Genomic DNA, 17791 nt, shown 5'->3' on the forward strand with positions numbered 1-17791 from the left:
GTAAGATCGGGAAAGCTAGCCGCGGCCCGCTGGAGGCTCCCAGCACGGCGCGAGAGGAGTGGAAGCGCTTCCGCGCATTTACAATGGGCGTCCCTCCCTCTTGTCTCGGCTTTGGCCTTTCCCCAGCACGGAACCTTCATTCCCTTCGCCGGGTTGGCCTCGTCTTTGGATCCGCCTCCTCGCCCGCCCGGCCCCGCGCCTTTCTTTAGCGATCCGCCTCCCCTGACAGCCGAGTCGGCCTTCGCTTGGCAAGCCGAGGGACTCTTATTCTGAAAGCGGGGCGGCTGGTGCTCTCACTTGCTTAGTCATGGTGACTTACACCCCATCTTCTTCTCCTCCTCCTCCTCCCGCCCTCCCCGCTCTCCCCACCCGCAGTGGCGGCTGTCTGCACTATGGAGGAAGAGAGGAGGTGGGGCGCTCAGCTGGACGGAGGTGGGGAAGGAGGCGGTGGTGGCGGCGGCCGAAGCGGGCAACCATGGACGGGTGAGTAGACCCTCGCGCCAGCGGTTCTGGACCCGCGCACGGGCGGGAGCTTGCCGCGCGCGCTCTGCTGCGCCCCCCCTCCTCCTCCTCTCCATCCCTTCCGAGCAACCGAGCGCGTATTTAGGAGGAAGCGGTTGGGATCCACCTTTCTGCCGGGGTTGGAAGGCTGCGCGGGGGCTGCAAGGCTTCCCGCTCTCTTCTTCCAGCAGCTCCGAGGGGCGACCGTTGGTCGATGGCGGGCAGGAGGGAGAATGGCTCGAATTGTTGCGACCTGCCGCGAGCGGGACAGGTGGCTGGTTTTGGGCTTCGGAGCGGCGGGACCCCGAGCGCCTTCTCAGCCTTTGTTGTCTGGTGGGCAAGGCGGCCGTTCGACGAGGCGCTGTTGTGATTGCGAGAGGGAGTAAGGTACGAGGGGGTGCAGACTTCCGGGCTTTGCAGTTGGAGCGGGAGAGAGGTGAGCTCGAGGCCTGGAGGTGTCGGCTCGAAGTTGGAAGGACGCAATTCTGAACCGAATCGGGGGGGGGGGGATCCCGGGTGATGTCGGTGTCGCTGCACTTTTGATCCAAGCGCGTACAAGGGATCTATTATTATTATTATTCACATTTATTTAGGGCCGGTGTCTCACATTCTGTGAAAGAAATGAACGGCCCGCGGTATGGTTGGGAACATAGTGAGGAAATCAAAGCACGCTGGTCAAGTTGTCCTTAGTGGAAGAACACGTGTGAGCCGTAAACGAAATGGCCGAGTTTGTATGTGGCCGCCGGAGAACTGTACTTAAGATATTGGGCAGCAATTCCGTGAAGGAAGGCTTGTCGCCCAGCCCGCTGGGCCTGCACGGTGACATCAACCAGGCTCTCCTCAGCGTCTCCTTTAGGTGACCTCATCCTTAACTGTCAGCTAAAGCTTAGGGTGCGGAGAAGCAGGGAATACACAGTTGTAAGGAGAGGAATAGTGTGTGGATGGATTCTTTATTGATAATCTGTAAAAACAACAACACACAATTCAAAATATATTGTAAACTGATTTTTGGAAATTCAAGACTTACAAACCCCCCTCCCTCCCCCAATTTCTTAGGGCCCTTCCATATCGGTTGCATTTCAGAAATGCTTTATAGGTGTTTCAGTCTCCTGCAAGCCCAGGTGCCTGAGCTAGTGCTAACTTGGAGCTGCAACCCAGCACCTATTGTAGACCTTGGGTGATGCTATCCAAAAAGCAACCAGAGAGATGCAACTTTCTGCCTTGAAGAAAAATTGTTCATTCCACAATGGGCTTGCATTTACTGTATTGCAAGCTTCCGTGTTGTTGTGGCTTTTATGGTCTGTTAAATGTTGTGGAAGGAAGCGCTTCTTGATTAAACAAGGCAAGCAAAATTGGGAGTAAAGATTATCTGTCATACTTTAGTTTTCCCTCGTAACTAAAAGAGCAAGCTGGAGCTTTGCGGTGTTCAAATTGTTTTCTGTTTTTTTGCTGATCCAGTAATACTGTATTTGATTGATCTAGCAACTAAAGCAGGAGGATTCTGCTGACTACAATTTTCAGCAGTCCTTGCCTGTATGGATAACAAGGGTGCTGGGCATTGTATTTTAGCAACACTTGAGGACCAGAGGTATTCACAGGAAATAAAGTTAGGTCTCCTTTAAATTGAATTCAATTCCTGGCGACTACCTGGCATTTCCCTGTAGTTTTCTTGACTTTTCTTGCTACTGCTGTTTTCCTAAGGTGGTTTCTCTCCCCCCCCCCCCCCCCATTGTTTCCCAGTCTAACCTTTGTTTTTCTGGAATTTTTCTGTGTAAGTAATAACCAAATCCAATGCTGCTTAGAGTCTTGAGCATAACTATCAGGTTTGCTTTATTTAAAAGAAAAATATTTTGGTATGATTTAATAACATTCCTAAACTGTACAATGGAGTACCTCAAAAAGAAAGAATTCTTTGCTCTAATAAAGGTTGCACCAAAGATTGATCATTTAATTTCTATTACCAATATGAGCAAGCCTAGAGAAGCTAAATTGGGAAAAAGAATCCTAACAAGGAATTAGATCAAACTATTGCAAGTTGGAAGCAGGCAAATACTCGTTAAGCAATATACATTGCTTAATTGTCTGAAAAGGTGTTTTTAACATATTCCAAAAACTGATTGATACATAACAACATACTAGTTCCACTAGCTATAGAATTAACCTAGGAATGCAGGTATAAAAGGCTCTAGATTCATAAGCTTCTTTCTTGGGATTCTCTGCAAGTACAACAGTTTTATGTTATTCTCATTGGGATATGGGAAATCCTTGGAAGAGGCCTTCCGGCTTCAGCTGGGAATTCAGTATGCAGAGGAAGTAACTGTTATAGAGCATAGGTGGCAATTGGCAAAGTTTCTTGGCATGGTTTTCAACAACTCTCACACTATTTCTGCTCCACTTGCACACTTGTTCTCTCCTTAAACAAACTGTTCCTCAGCAGGCCCAGAAGTAGTACAGGAATGGGGCGTTTTTTGCATAATTGTTTACAGAGAGCAGCTGAGTGAGGCTCTGGTATCAAGTTCTACAGTTGACCTCTCCTCCTAAAAGCACATGACTTTGGAAGGAGGAAGGCTTTGTTTACCTGTAGCAATAGATAGGCATCTGGCCTTCCAGATTATCCTCCTGGGCTTCACAACATTGGTCAAAGTGTGCTTTCTTGGAATGATTTCTGCTTTAATATGGAAGTAGTTGCAAAATTTAAAGACATACGAACATATGTCCATTTTATTATTTCGTTCACATATATTCATTTATTTTTAGTTCACAGGGTTTTTCTTCCTTTTGTTCCAAATTCAGATCTGAAAAATAATTAGAAAATGGCCAAAACTTTGATGGCCTGGCCAAACCTAATACTGATACGATTTTTGTGATATTTCTTTTGCTTTACTTTTTTTTTATTTATACCCCACCTTTATTATTTTTACAAATAACTCAAGGTGGCAAACATATCCAATACTCCTTTCTCCTACCATTTTCCCCACAACAACAACCCCATGAGGTAAGCTGGACTGAGAGAGAGTAGCCCAAAGTTACTCAGCTGGCTTCATGGTTAAGACAGGACTAGAACGGATGGTCTCTCTAGGCTGGTGCCTTAACCCAGTGATGACAAACCTTTTTTGGCTCGCGTGCCAAAAGCGGGGGGAGCGCAGGGGGGTCATGCGTGGGCATGCCACACCCATAATGCTATGCGCATGATCCAGAGCACATGCGTGAGCAACCAGATTTTTTTCCCCTTGCTTTTTTCACGCTTTTTTCGCCCTCCCCAGGCTCCAGAGGCTTTCTAGGATCCTGAGGAGGGCAAAAACAGCCTCCACCCTCTGATGCCCTCCGGAGGCTTCAGGAGACTTCCCTGAAGGCTGTGGAGGGCAAAAAATGGCCCTATGAGCACACTGGAAGTCCGTTCCTTAATCTCCAGTTTGCCCATAGGGCCAGTTTTTCAAGGAAGCCTCCGGAGGGTGAAAAACGGCCTCAAAAGAAGCCGAAGTTAGCTGGCCAGGAGCTGGAGCTGACAGGGCAACGCCTCGCATGCTCTAACAAATGGCTCCACGTGCCACCTGTGGCACACGTGCCATAGATTCACATTCACGGCCTTAACCGCTAGACCAACTTGCCTTTCCCCAAATTCTTGCCCAGGTTCTGTTTTATGTGAAGACTGGTTGCACCAATGGAGATAGAGTGGAGTCTACCAACAGGATGGGTAGGATCTGTCTTCTTTTCTAATATTCTTAGTGATACTCATATGCTATATCTGCATAAATAACGGTAGGGTAAGTTCTGACATATATGTATTTGTATGTTATAGCCAGGATTTCAAACATGTATGGCAGACAGTTCTTGACTACTCTTGCTCTACTACTCTTGGGGAAAAATACGGATGCTACTTCATAGATACATTTATAAGCAACTTTGGCTGGCTTCTAAAAAGTCAGAATCAGAAGCCATGATTTCTTTTTGGCATCTATTCCCTGGGTTGTTGGAGAAGGAGGAGCCAAGTTTATAATCCATTTATTAGAAAAAATGTACATGTTTAGACACTAGAGAGGAACCAAACAATTGAGCAGCATGTACTATAACCATGATGGCAAACCTACGGTAAGGCATGCCAGAGGTGGCACGTAGAGCCCTCTCTGTGGGCATGTGTGCCATCGCCAGCTGCTCTTCCGGGTTCCATCATGTACATGCACACCAGCCAACAGCTCTCTTCGGGGTTCCGGCGCTCCAGCACACGCACACTCCAGTTTCGGCACTTGGTGCTGAAAAGGTTAACCATCACTGTACTAGAATGATGGTTTATTCACAATTATGTCACATTTTGTGACAATTCCAGTTCACTCCAACATGTAAATATCCCCATTTCATTTAATACATGATTTTCTGCTCTGATGATGTATTTTGGAAGCAAATCTTGCATTAGATCAGTTTTAGCAGGAACTGACGTAGTTATAGAGATGTGTGGATATGATTGTTTTGATTCCCTTCCTAGGACATCTGCAATGTTTGCCCACTGTTCTTGCAACATCTCTTAAAACATTTGACTACAGCTCATCTACTGAATTAGGAAAATACACAGAAATGCAATTTTATAATAACTCTGTTACTTACCTCAATTATTTTATTGGGCAATAAGACCATCAACACTGGAATTATTTTGGTAGACTATTGGATTTACTACTTGTAAGAAAGATATCCTTCCTTTTCTAACCCATCATAGAATACTGGAATCAATCAATACTGGAACTATGGTAGACATGAGTTCTTTAGAACCCTACTAGATTGGACAAAAGTAAGATGTAACCATATAGCCTTGTTGTTCCAGAGGCCTTTAATATGCTCACCAAGTTGGGTTTATTAGTGTTAAGTTGGGTAGGTTTTATTTACCCTCTATCAAATTCCAAATGCTGATATTAAAGCCTGATAACTGCTATATTTGGCCCATACTGATGATGCAATTGATAACATTTTACAGAGAAGATTCTGCCAATAAAAAATTAATGTTATATTAAGGCAGCAGCTGTATTTTTTTTTAAAAAAATTTGGGCTGGGACCCTTACACACCTAAATTTGGGTATAGGTGGGCAAACTGATGTTCACAAGTACAATAGTGAGAAGCCCTGGTACCAAACTTAATTTCCCATTTCTTCATATTTTCCAACTTTACTATATTTTTGTTATCTTATTAGAATGTTTCCTGTCTTCCCCAAACCTCTTCCAATTTTTCACCCCTATCCTGAATGTTTTGTAACCCAGAGGAAACAAGATATTTCCTTATGCCCAATTAGATGACTCAGTTAAGACCACATTTCTGGCTTCATAATTCATTTTATAGGTGTGCTTCAGAAGAAAAATACATCCTCTGGGCACAGTTTCCATTTCCAGTTAGAAAGAGCAAGCCTGTATTTGTTTATGTTGGGCCGAGAGAGCTCCTCCTGGTCCTCTCATCCTGGTCTGATAAATTCTCGATTGCTTCTCTTCCGGCATGAGAGGTCAGCCATGAGAACAGAGCTTTGAATCAAAGCAATGTTCTGTGGGAAAAGTGAGGTTGTTTGTGAATTTTGCTCTGGCTCTTCAGGAACTGGAAAGGCAAAGAAAAACCATCCATAATCGATAGTGGGGCATATCCATCCTAAGGACCCTATCTAAAATTACTCTATTACATGGAGAGCAGGAAATGGGTATTATGAAGAAATTCAGACTTAAATAGCTATCTCCTTGGCAACTTGTGGCTTGTTTTCGTTAGGTCATGGGAGGTGAGTCAAGCTTGAGGAAACAGGGCAAAACGTCAAAATCCTCCATTTACATTCCACACAAAGGTAAAGAGATCTCAAGCTGCTTGAATTTAATTGCGTCTGTGCTGAAATTGCTGGATCCACCAATCAGATCAGAAGCACATAAAGTACAGTACATTTAGGAGCAGCCTGTCTACATCAGGAGCCCATTTTGAACTTAGGTGTTTATGTTCAACAGCGAATAGAGACTTATGTATGCTGATTTGCCACCTGAAAGCCTAAAGATTCTTACTATATGCTGTCGTCTTGTCTCTTGGTGGAGTAAGCCAGGATAATTTTCACTGTATGCACCAGCTGAACTGGATTCCCCAGGCATTTGTTTAATCCCTGAAGGTATAGCAAGGGTGTGTGTAGTTGTGTATGAAAACACCTTTCTTGTTGTATGTGACCATGTGAACTGAATATGCAACTGCTACAGTAATCTAATCAAAAACACATGTCCCCCAGGCTCAATGCAATGCCATTTTTAAGACTCTTCATTGGAGAGGCACAATAAATAATTGACACCCATCTCACTGCAAACACTACCTCACCTTCTGTTAAATTTCAAGGGTCTTTTTCTTCTTCACTTCATTGGATTGATGTAGACTTTTGATTAAAATGCCTTTCATGAATAAGCCACATCTATGGATTAAAAGAAATGGGCAGGTGGGAGTGAAGGGGTTTGCAGGGATGTCTTATCCTTCAGAGCCTTATCCATTATGACCCATCCTGCTCATTTAGTCAGAGTTTCTCTTGGCTTCCAGTTTGGCCTGAATACAAAAGCAAGCCACCTCTGAAATCTTGCCATGAAAACTCCAGGAACTTGTCCAGACAGTTGCTAAGAGTCACCACTACGTGTAGCCACCCCCAAAAGCCACAAACTATTGTGAAGGAGGAATATGAATTAATCTTACAATAGTATATTGATTCCAGTGCAAATAGTGGAGGAAATACCTACAAACCTCAGTGGCCTTGGAATGACTAAGCAGTCCTAGGTTATAGCCTGCTGACTCATAGTGACAGTGTTAAGTAGCACAGAGTGGCATTCTGTGGCGCTCTCAGTAGAAAGTTATCTGTGCTTCTGGTTAACCTGAGGGAACCACATGAAAAGGACACCTTGCTCCATCTTCTAATTGGGGGGAAAGGGGGAGAGTAGTTTAATCTGTGCAATATTCCCTCGTAAGTATTTTGATTTTTAAACTGTTTTTAATTCTCTCCATTTCAAGTGTACCTGATATTCTTTGGAGCTAAGATTGCAGGTTCTTTGTCTGGCAAACCTCACATATATGCATGCCTGGTTTCACAGATGTGGGGAGGTAAAAGATGATCTTCTGGAGGGAGGGTATATTTATTGAGTAAAGGCGGTGCCTCCTGAGTGAGGCAGCAGTGCAAAGCCAGGAGTGAGATCTTGCCTTGGGTCGTACATTACCTAACCAGAACTCTTGCTTCTCTGTCCCCTGTGCAGGTATCAAGACTTTGCTGCATGCCAGGCCTCTGTAGGAAGGCCCCCAACTTAGCCGCCTCTGCTGGTGCCCCTTCTCTTTTCCTGCATTCCTTCGTGCAATGACCACGGGAACTGCTTCTGTGATGTATGCCCCAGAGTGCAAGGCGGAGGTGACTCCTTCGCACAATGGCAGTCGCACCTTCAGCTATACCCTGGAGGATCACACCAAACAAGCGTTCAACATTATGAATCAGTTGCGCCTAAGTCAGCAACTTTGTGACGTCACCTTGCGGGTCAAATATAAGGACATTCCGCCGGCCGACTTTCAGGCCCACAAGGTGGTGCTGGCCTCCTCCAGTCCAGTCTTCAAGGCCATGTTCACCATGGGCCTCCGGGAGCAGGGTATGGAGATAATCCCCATTGAGGGCATCCACCCCAAAGTAATGGAGCGCCTCATTGAATTTGCCTACACCGCCTCCATTTCTGTGGGCGAGCAGTGTGTGCTGCATGTTATGAATGGGGCCGTCATGTACCAGATAGACAGCGTGGTGAAGGCCTGCTGTGACTTTTTGGTGCAGCAGCTGGACCCCAGCAATGCCATTGGCATCGCCAACTTCGCTGAACAGATTGGATGTACCGAACTACACCAGCGGGCACGGGAATATATCTACATGCAATTTGGAGAGGTGAGATCTTTTGCGAAGAAAGGGTACCAAGGGGAACAGGAGCAGCCTGCGTATACTAGTGTCCAAAGAATGTCTGAATTAGAATATGGCTTTGCTTTTGACTGCCTTTCACAATTTATTTTCTGTTCTTGATTTTGAAAGAACAGCTCTTCTCTCTCTTCCAAAGAGGCAAGATGCTATCTCCCTCCGCCCCTTTTCTGTGCTGCAAATCTTTTCTATTCACCACCTAGATGTCTGATATATATTCATTGTGTTTCTGCAGACGTAAGGGGCTGGAAACTTGATTACTTTGTGGTGATTGCTTAACAAACACTGAAAAATTGGCAAAAATAATTCTGTAGCCATCACTGGCTTCTGCCTCTTTTCTAAATTTTCAAATAGAAAGAAGCTAATGGATTCAATTTATATCCCACCTTTCATTCAGGAGTCCTAAGTGGCATTCCTAGCACTCTTCCTTCCTCCCCCCCCAACATCTTCCATATCAGAGGCTTGACATAGAAAGAATATTATAGACCCAAAGTCACCAAGTGAGCTTCCATGGCTGAGGGTGGTCAAGAACCTGGACCTCTCTGTTCCTATCAGAGCCCTTAGCCACTAAACTTGCCCATCACAGTATTTCTGCTGGGAGAACCAATCATCTGGCTAAACAGTGCAAAATAGAAATCAGGAGACTGTCACCTGAGACTCTGCAGGGAAGTGCGTGTTTTCTTGTCCTTATGAAAAAATCAGTGGGTAGGCTTTGTGTCAATGAAGGTAGAAGCGCTGCTCCATGTTTGCTCAATATCTTCCCTCTTTTTTTTTATTTTGTCACCTTCAGGAGAAAAGTTGGCAGTCTTGTTGCTAAGATCCCTACAATAACTAGCCTATAAAATTTTTTGCTTGCTTCCTTCTTAAATTATAAGAGTAAATGCCAATCTCTATTTTGGGGGAACAAATGAGAATACTGTGGACTGTCAGGAGAGGCATGGCTTCCTCTTTTCCCAATGCATTTTCCAGCCATTTCAGAAGCCTAGAGGAAGCAGGGGAGTGATCATGAATTAGCTGTTTCTGTGCCAGATCTGTCACTCCCTGCTGATCCAGCACAAACTAACATGGATTGGCAAAGGACCCTGGCATTGCTTTCTCTCTGCTCCAGTAGCCCCTTTGATTTCTATGCTGAATGCACCAGAAAGAGTTTTGTCATCAGACACCAATAAAGCTTTGCTTTGTGTGGTTAGTGAAAGCCCATCTAGAAAAGCTGACCAAGTAGAACAGGACTCCTAATTTTGCAGCCCATCTGCCTTCCATGGGTTTCCTTCGTTGTCAACCCCAAAGCTGAGTGATTGGATAAAGAAGGAACAGGTTGTGGTTACTGTCCTTCATCTCTCTGCACATCCTTTGTTTTTGCACACTAACTTGGTTAGAATTCCTGGTTGCTGTTGGCAAAAGACTTAAAGGCAAAACTACAGCAGGGGCATTGGAAGAAATAATCAGAATACCCACACTACACGGTTTTTATGTGTGCAAAGCATTAGAAATGAAACAAAATATGATGATTGATTTGGGGGTATTTTGTGTTGGACAGTTGTGCAGTTTACTACAATGTTGGACAGTTGTACAGTGAACAAGCCACATTTGGGTTTAGGTTAATATAAACATTCAATCTTTGTGACGAAGATGGAGCATTTGCTGCTTAGAGTCAGTCTAATTAACCTGACCAGGTGTTAAAATGTAATGACAAGCTAAACCTCCCACAGGGCAACCTTTTGTTAGAAACAAAGTTAACTCAATACCTGGATTTTTATAAGGAAACAACTGTTTTCCTGTTTCTTCATCCTAGCAGACCATAAGAGGACTTGTCATCTGACATCCATTTTGTATCTGATGAAGCCTAATCTGTAGCTTCCAGCTTCAGAATATAAGATAGGGCTTCAGATACAAACTCTTGAAAAGGTGGCTTGAATCCCTCATTTGAATCCCCTGCCAATCTGATTGTCTGATTGCCATGTTTCCTGAGGAAGAATCCTCCTAAAAATTGGAAACTTGCATGCTTTATTAAACTTCATTTGATCTACTAATGATATTGCCTCAAATGTATTTTGCAATAGGCATAAAAATTGCACACTGTTTCCATTCATCAGTGGACAGTCTGGTCAGTCCTGATAGCAAAATGAGAATGAAGGGTCCAGCTTCCTGTTGGCTTATTTGTAATCCTTGCATTAGTAGCAAGAACCACATTCCAAGCTGTAGGAATTTTTATTGTCTTCCTGCTTCTGGTTTAAATTGTCATCCAGGGAAGACATTTCATTGATTTGCCTGTCATGTATTCCCAAGGGACACATACACCTGAATACATATAGACCCAGGTACACCACACAATAGCACATATGGGGGGAATGATAGAAAGACAGAAAGAAATGAGGTGTGACATTAAAATACAAAGAAATAAAGAGAAACATTAGAGAGTACCTGATGTGTCTATCATAAAAATGCCTTTTTCAAACCTTATTTTTTTCTGTTTCTTATTTCTACTGTGCTGCATTTATCCTACAAGTTGTCCATGAGTCTTATTCATGTTTTACAGATATCCAGAGTCTTGCCCATGGATTGTCACTTGCCCTACCAAATTACAGTTTAATATTCCTGACAGGTTGAGCTGAATTAAAAAACCTGTTTTGCTCCTCAGAGATGATCTGCTTTCCTTGGGGATCACATCTGATAAATTGAATTTAGAAGGTGCTGTGTGGGAGGAAAAATGTGCAGTGTGGTTATTTCAGCCAGTTGTGAACAATAGTATAGGAATCCACTCATTCTCCTTTTAGGATTTCTGTTATTGTAGAAGTTATGAGTCCAAAACCTTTGATCTAGGCAACAACCCTTTATGACTATCAACAAAAAAATCTATAGATTCTAGAATGCTGCTAGATCATCATTTCATACTGATCATTTCAGAGACTAAAAATTCTACTTTTTTCAAAACTTTATGTTCTTTAACCTTAGGGCAATTCTTCATAGCAGCCTTTAACTATTGGTGGATTCTGGCCGAAGAGGAACCTGGTTTTAAAGAAATCTGTTTGGATTTCAAGTTTTGACCATGGTGCTGGTCAGATATTCTGTTGGACCTTATTTTTAATAATAATAATAATAATAATAATAATAATAATAATAATAATAATAATAATAATAATAATAATAATAATAATAATAATAATAATAATAATAATAATAAAATTTATTTCTTAGCCGCACCCTCTCCCGAAGGACTCGGGGCGGCGTACAATAAAAAACACATAAAATACAATATGGACAATACACACACAAAATAAACGAATACGTGTACATGGAGGAGGTAGGCAGATGAATAAAGACAATTAAAAACACAATTTAAAATCCCCTAATAAAATTCCAAAAACCACAAAATTAAAAAACCCGTCAGGAGCAGTGTGAACGAACTATGGTTGAGCCAGGCCAGCTACTTGGAATAGGTGGGTCTTGAGCTTTATCCGGAAGGCGCGGAGGTCAGAGGTGGTCCTAATATCCGGGGGAAGGTCATTCCACAGGGCTGGGCCCGCTACAGAGAAGGCTCTGCTCCTAGACGCCGCCCCCCGACATTGTCTGGTGGACGGCACCTGGAGGAGTCCCTCTCTGTGCGAGCGAATTGGTCGCAGGGATGTATGGGGCAGGATACGATCCCGCAAGTAGCTAGGTCCTGAGCCATGGAGCGCTTTAAAGATCGTTATCAAGACCTTGAAACGCACCCGGTAGACCACAGGGAGCCAGTGCAGCTCGCGCAGGAAAGGTGTCACATGGGAGTACCTTGTACTCCCCATAATTACCCGCGCGGCCGCGTTCTGGACCAACTGTAGTCTCCGAGTGCATTTCAAGGGAAGCCCCATGTAGAGAGCGTTACAGTAGTCCAGGCGAGACGTCACCAGCGCATGAGTGACTGTGCGCAAGGCATCCCGGTCCAATAGGGGGCGCAATTGGCGCACCAGGCGAACCTGGTGGAACGCCCCCCTTGCCACGGCTGTCACACGGTCATCCATGGACAGCCGAGCATCCAGGAGGACGCCCAAATTGCGCGCCCGCTCCACCGGGGCAAGTTGTACGCCCCCGATGGCCAGAGATGGAATTAACTGGTTGAACCGGGGGGCCGGAACCCACAGCCACTCCGTCTTGGAGGGGTTGAGCTTGAGTCGGTTGTCATCCATCCAGACCCGTACGGCTTCCACACACCGGGACATCACTTCGACGGCCTCGTTGGGGTGGTTCGGGGTGGAGATGTACAGCTGAGTATCATCAGCATACAGATGGTATCCCACCCCGAAACCACGGATGATCTCACCCAGCGGCTTCATATATGTGTTGAACAGGAGTGGCGAGAGCACCGACCCCTGTGGCACCCCACAGGTAAGGGGGCTTAGAGTCGACCTCTGCTCCCCTGTCAACACACGTTGCGTCCGGCCGGAAAGGTAGGAGCCGAACCACCGTAAAACGGTGCCCCCGACCCCCAACCCCTCCAGTCGGTGTAACAAGATACCATGGTCGATGGTATCAAAAGCCGCCGAGAGGTCTAATAGGACCAGGATAGAGGAACAACCCCTATCTCTGGCCCTCCAGAGATCATCCACCAACGCGACCAAGGCCGTCTCCGTGCTGTGCCCAGGGCGAAAGCCGGACTGGCGCGGGTCTAGATAATCATTTTCCTCCAGATGTCGTGGAAACTGATAAGCCACCACACTCTCTACAACCTTCGCCAGAAAGGGAAGGTTGGAGACAGGACGATAATTGGCCAGCTCCGTAGGGTCCAGGGAAGGCTTCTTGAGCAAGGGTCTCACCACCGCCTCTTTCAAGGCGGCTGGAAGAGACCCCTCACCCAGTGAAGCGTTCACTAGGCCCAGGAGCCAGTCACGTGTAACCTCCCAGGATGCCAGTACAAGCCAGGAGGGACACGGGTCCAGTAAACATGTGGTAGGTCGCAGTCGTCCACGCACTCTGTCCAAATCCTCGATGGCAACCAAGTCAAACTCCTCCCAGATTGGTCTCTCAAGACTCGCCACGGATGCCTCTACAGGGCCACTGAAAGGGACCCAATCCTTCCGGATTTGAGCGATTTTATCCTGCAGATATTTCCCAAATTCCTCTGCCCTACCCTGTAAAGGGGCCTCCCGCGGCCTCTGAAATAGGAGGGAGCGGGACACCCGAAACAGAGCGGCAGGGCGGTTCTCTGCGGATGCAATGAGAGTGGCACAATATTGACGTTTGGCCACTCTCAATGCCACAAGGTACGTCCTTAAATGGGCTCGTACCTGTGTCCGGTCAAATTCGGAGCGGGAGGATCTCCAACGACTCTCTAGGCATCTCTTGCAGTGCTTCATCACCCTTAGCTCCTCGGTAAACCAAGGGGCCAGGGTGGAGCGTTGCCACCGGAGAGGCCGCAAAGGCGCCACCCGGTTCAAGGCCCCGGTAGTCGCATTGTTCCACGCGACCACCAGGTCCTCTACCCGAGGGCGGGTCAGGGCCGCAGAAGGTGGCCCAAGCTCCATCTGGAACCTCTCTGGTTCCATCAGGCGCCTGGGGCGGAACCATCTAGTATTTTCCGGTTCCGCCTCCCCGCAGCGGGGGGTAGCACCAGGGAAGTCAAGTCGGAGGAGTGAGTGGTCTGACCATGACAGGGGAGTGATGGTTAAGTCCCCTCCTCCCAGATCACTCAACCACTGGCCAGAGACAAAAACAAGGTCCAAGGTGTGACCTTCCTCGTGTGTCGGGCCCTGAATCAATTGAGTCAGGTCCATGGCTGTCATGGAGGCCATGAACTCCCGAACCTCCTCGGATGCTTCTCCCACCGATGGCAGGTTAAAGTCCCCCATCACTAAAAGTTTGGGGGTCTCAACCGCCACCGATGCGATCAGCTCGAGGAGTTCGGGCAGGGCCGCTGATGTATAGCGAGGAGCCAGGTATACTATCAGCAGGCCCAACTGTCTCCCAGGGCCCCATTTCACAACAAGGGATTCACATCCGGACGTCTGTGGCACAGTGGACTCCCTCGGCTCTAAGTCCTCCTGAATAATCACTGCTACCCCACCGCCCCTTCCCTGGGCCCGGGGCTGGTGAAATGCTCGATAACCTGGCGGGCACATTTCCACGAGGGGTAAACCTCCCTCGTGGCCCAACCAGGTCTCCGTTATTCCCGCGAGGTCCGGCTCCCCCTCCGAAATTAGATCGTGAATGAGGGGGGCCTTGTTAACGACGGACCTCGCATTGCATAGCACCAGCCTCAGGCCCTGGGTCTGAAGCTCCTGACCACCTAGAACGCGGGGGTTGGTACATGCGACCGGGTGTAACCAGCACCCACGGTCTCCCAACCGACTGCGAGTTTTTAATCTGTCCTCGTATCTGCCCCTCCCTACGACCGTTGGAATCAAAAGGCCCTGCACCGGAACGACATCCTTCCCCTCCTCCTCCCTTCCGCTCCCTCTGCTCGTGACCACACCTAGTGACCTGGCTCTGTCCTCGCTCCTGACCTGACCCACCCACCCCCCAACCCCAGAACCCCTATAAAATTTTAAGAAACAATTAACTAAAAACCCCCTAAGTCTCCGCTTCCTCCACCTCTCGAGATTAATAAATCCGTCATCAAGTTGGGCCCTCGAAAGGGCGGAGGGCCACACCTGCGAGAGGGGGGACTCCCGCAGTAGGATGAGGTCTGCTCTTGAGTACATATGATGTTGAAAAGAAATTTGCCAGGGCCTAGGAACTGTGCTGTGGATGTTCCAGCCAGAGTACCATGGTCCAGTATAGTTTGAAGAAGTTGAAAAAGCCGGGCTCCAGTGCAAAAAAAATTGTCCAGTCCTAGACTTTTAATTCCTCTGCTTCTTTATCTTACCTGCTAGTGCTAGAAAAGCAGTTGCCAGTTGCTTTCTTTTCTGTGAGCAGATCTCTGCAGGCAAGTGGTTTCCCTATGTGTGACATTCAGCAACCATCCAGTGATCTATGCAGAAAGAGTCCTAGAGCTCATCTAGAGCAGATTTGGGTTTGCTTTTGATGAGCACATCATCCATCTGGTGTTGCCATCAATGGAAGGGGAAGCCACCCTTCCAAACTTTTGTGGTTTTGCTCACGGTCTCTCTTCTTCTCTGGTAGGTCTCAAAGCAGGAGGAGTTCTTCAACCTTTCGCATTGCCAGCTGGTTACCCTGATCAGCCGGGACGAGCTGAATGTGCGCTGCGAGTCGGAAGTCTTCCATGCTTGCATTAACTGGGTGAAATATGACTGTGAGAACCGGCGACTCTATGTCCAGGCCTTGCTGAAAGCTGTGCGCTGCCATTCCCTCACACCACACTTCCTCCAAATGCAGCTGCAGAAGTGTGAAATCCTCAAGTCGGACTCCCGTTGCAAGGACTACTTGGCCAAGATCTTCCAGGATCTCACCCTGCACAAACCCACCAATGACATGCCCTGCCGTGCACCCAAGGTGGGTCAGCTGATCTACACGGCAGGGGGCTACTTTCGCCACTCCCTGAGCTACCTGGAGGCTTACAATCCTTCTGATGGCTCCTGGATCCGACTGGCTGACTTGCAGGTGCCTCGCAGCGGCTTGGCTGGCTGCGTAGTGAGCGGACTGTTCTACGCGGTGGGGGGGAGGAACAACTCTCCTGATGGCAACATGGACTCAGATGCCATTGACTGCTATAACCCCATGACCAATCGGTGGTCTCCCTGTGCCCCTATGAGTGTGGCCCGTAACCGAATTGGTGTGGGAGTAATTGATGGTATGATCTACGCGGTGGGCGGCTCATTTGGGAGCACTCATCACAACAGCGTGGAGAGGTAAGGGAAAAAGAAGCATTGAAATAATCCAGCCCTCCCAAATACGGCTTGTACATTCTGCTCCCTTGCAGGGCAGCCTTCACAAATGCAAAATGGTCTTATAAGGCTCTGGAGACCTGGGCATTGTTTTTTACTCTGGTAAATGGTGTGGCCTTTTGAAGATTTCTCCTGGTTTTTTTTTTTAAATGACCTTTTTATTCAGACCTGACATGAATAGGCTTAAGCTGGTTTATGAGAGAAGGGGTGTCTCGAGTGTCTGCACAACGTGATTGGATAGCTTGGAGGGAAAGTGATTGCTGCTGACTTTCCCATCAGCCTGTCCTTAGTAATATCAGAATGAGGCCTTCTTGGCAAAGGTAACAGGGACACCTGGATTTTTTCTCATGTACTTAGAAGTATTGATAAAGGAAGAAAATGCATAGAACAGTTAATGGTACAGATGGGAAAAAGACGGAGTATTTTGGAGAGCCTCTAAAATGGTAGTAGAGAGGCCTAAAGAAAATCCATCATGCTTCCTCTCTTTCCTGATTCACCCTTCATCCAGCTTTCTCCCTTCTTCAGTGCTGCAGAGAAATGGCACAGTAAATTAGCAACTGTCAATTAACATCCTTGTTCAAACAACATCGACAGCAGAAACAAGTACTTGATGTAGCATCTCTTTTTTCCTCCAGGTACGAGCCGGAGCGTGACGAGTGGCAGTCAGTGGCTCCTATGCTGACACGGCGGATTGGGGTCGGCGTGGCTGTGCTGAACCGTCTTCTGTATGCTGTGGGGGGCTATGATGGCACTAACCGCCACAACACTGCCGAATGCTACTACCCAGAGCGTGATGAATGGGAGACGCTTGCATCAATGAAAACTATTCGGAGTGGAGCAGGTATGCGCAGCAGCAGGAACTCCATACTTGGGACTACAGATGTAAAACCACCCTGCGGGGGGGGGGGGGGGAGGACTGGCCTTTCCTTTTTATTTTAATGGAAATTTTAAATTTGGAAAAATGGCAATATATGTACTTTTATATGAGTCATTTTCACATTGCAATTTTAAGGATGTGCAATACGTGTAACTTGGTTTATTCATACCCCACGTGGCCCCCTCTTTCCAAGACCTTTGCTCTTCTGATGGTCTAGAAAGTATTCCTGTAACAAGTTGTAGGGCACCATTTGCGGAAATGATTGACATCAACATAGGAGACCTTTGTCAAATTCCTTTCATAAATCTAAGCAAAGAGTTCTTTGTCATTTTGTTTTACTTTTTTTATTCTTCCTCAAAATTTTCATTTTGTTTCCTCAAAGAAACCAAGGCAGGGGAAATTGTCCTCTGCGCTTTCTTATGTCTACCTTCAACACAGAACCTTCATAGTTGGTTGTAACTAGCTGCTATCTCTTCTCTTTTCCACCTCCTCAATTAAAGTCTAAATTCTGTTATCTGAGTGGTGGAGTAAATTTGGGTTCTATGACTTAGTTCTTTGTTGCCAGGGATGATAGCGGTATCCGGAAATGGGTAGGAATGCCTAGTAGGCGGTTGCTGTGATATGTTAGCTAAGCACTCGGAATATAAAATCCAAGCAGAATTAGATGCTGGCAG

General features: G+C 46.6%; 1 protein-coding gene across 3 annotated transcripts in view; it reads left to right on the forward strand.

Annotated features, from left to right (window-relative positions):
- KEAP1 (kelch like ECH associated protein 1) overlaps window positions 1–17791 on the forward strand; it is a 21093-nt gene continuing 3302 nt past the window's right edge. Inside the window, exons 1-4 of one of the 3 annotated variants that reach the window (XM_081954879.1) lie at window positions 1–483; window positions 7732–8396; window positions 15519–16204; window positions 16876–17081. In XM_081954879.1, coding sequence (XP_081811005.1) covers window positions 7830–8396; window positions 15519–16204; window positions 16876–17081 — 1459 coding nt within the window. In that variant the 5' untranslated portion in view covers window positions 1–483; window positions 7732–7829. Of the gene's footprint in view, window positions 484–611; window positions 938–7731; window positions 8397–15518; window positions 16205–16875; window positions 17082–17791 lie in introns of those variants that run through there. The other 2 variants (XM_081954881.1, XM_081954880.1) reach the window with 2 other exon arrangements.

The sequence above is a fragment of the Natrix helvetica genome (genome assembly GCF_964273705.1).
Source record: "Natrix helvetica genome assembly, chromosome: 1".
Classification (NCBI taxonomy): Eukaryota; Metazoa; Chordata; class Lepidosauria; order Squamata; family Natricidae; genus Natrix; species Natrix helvetica.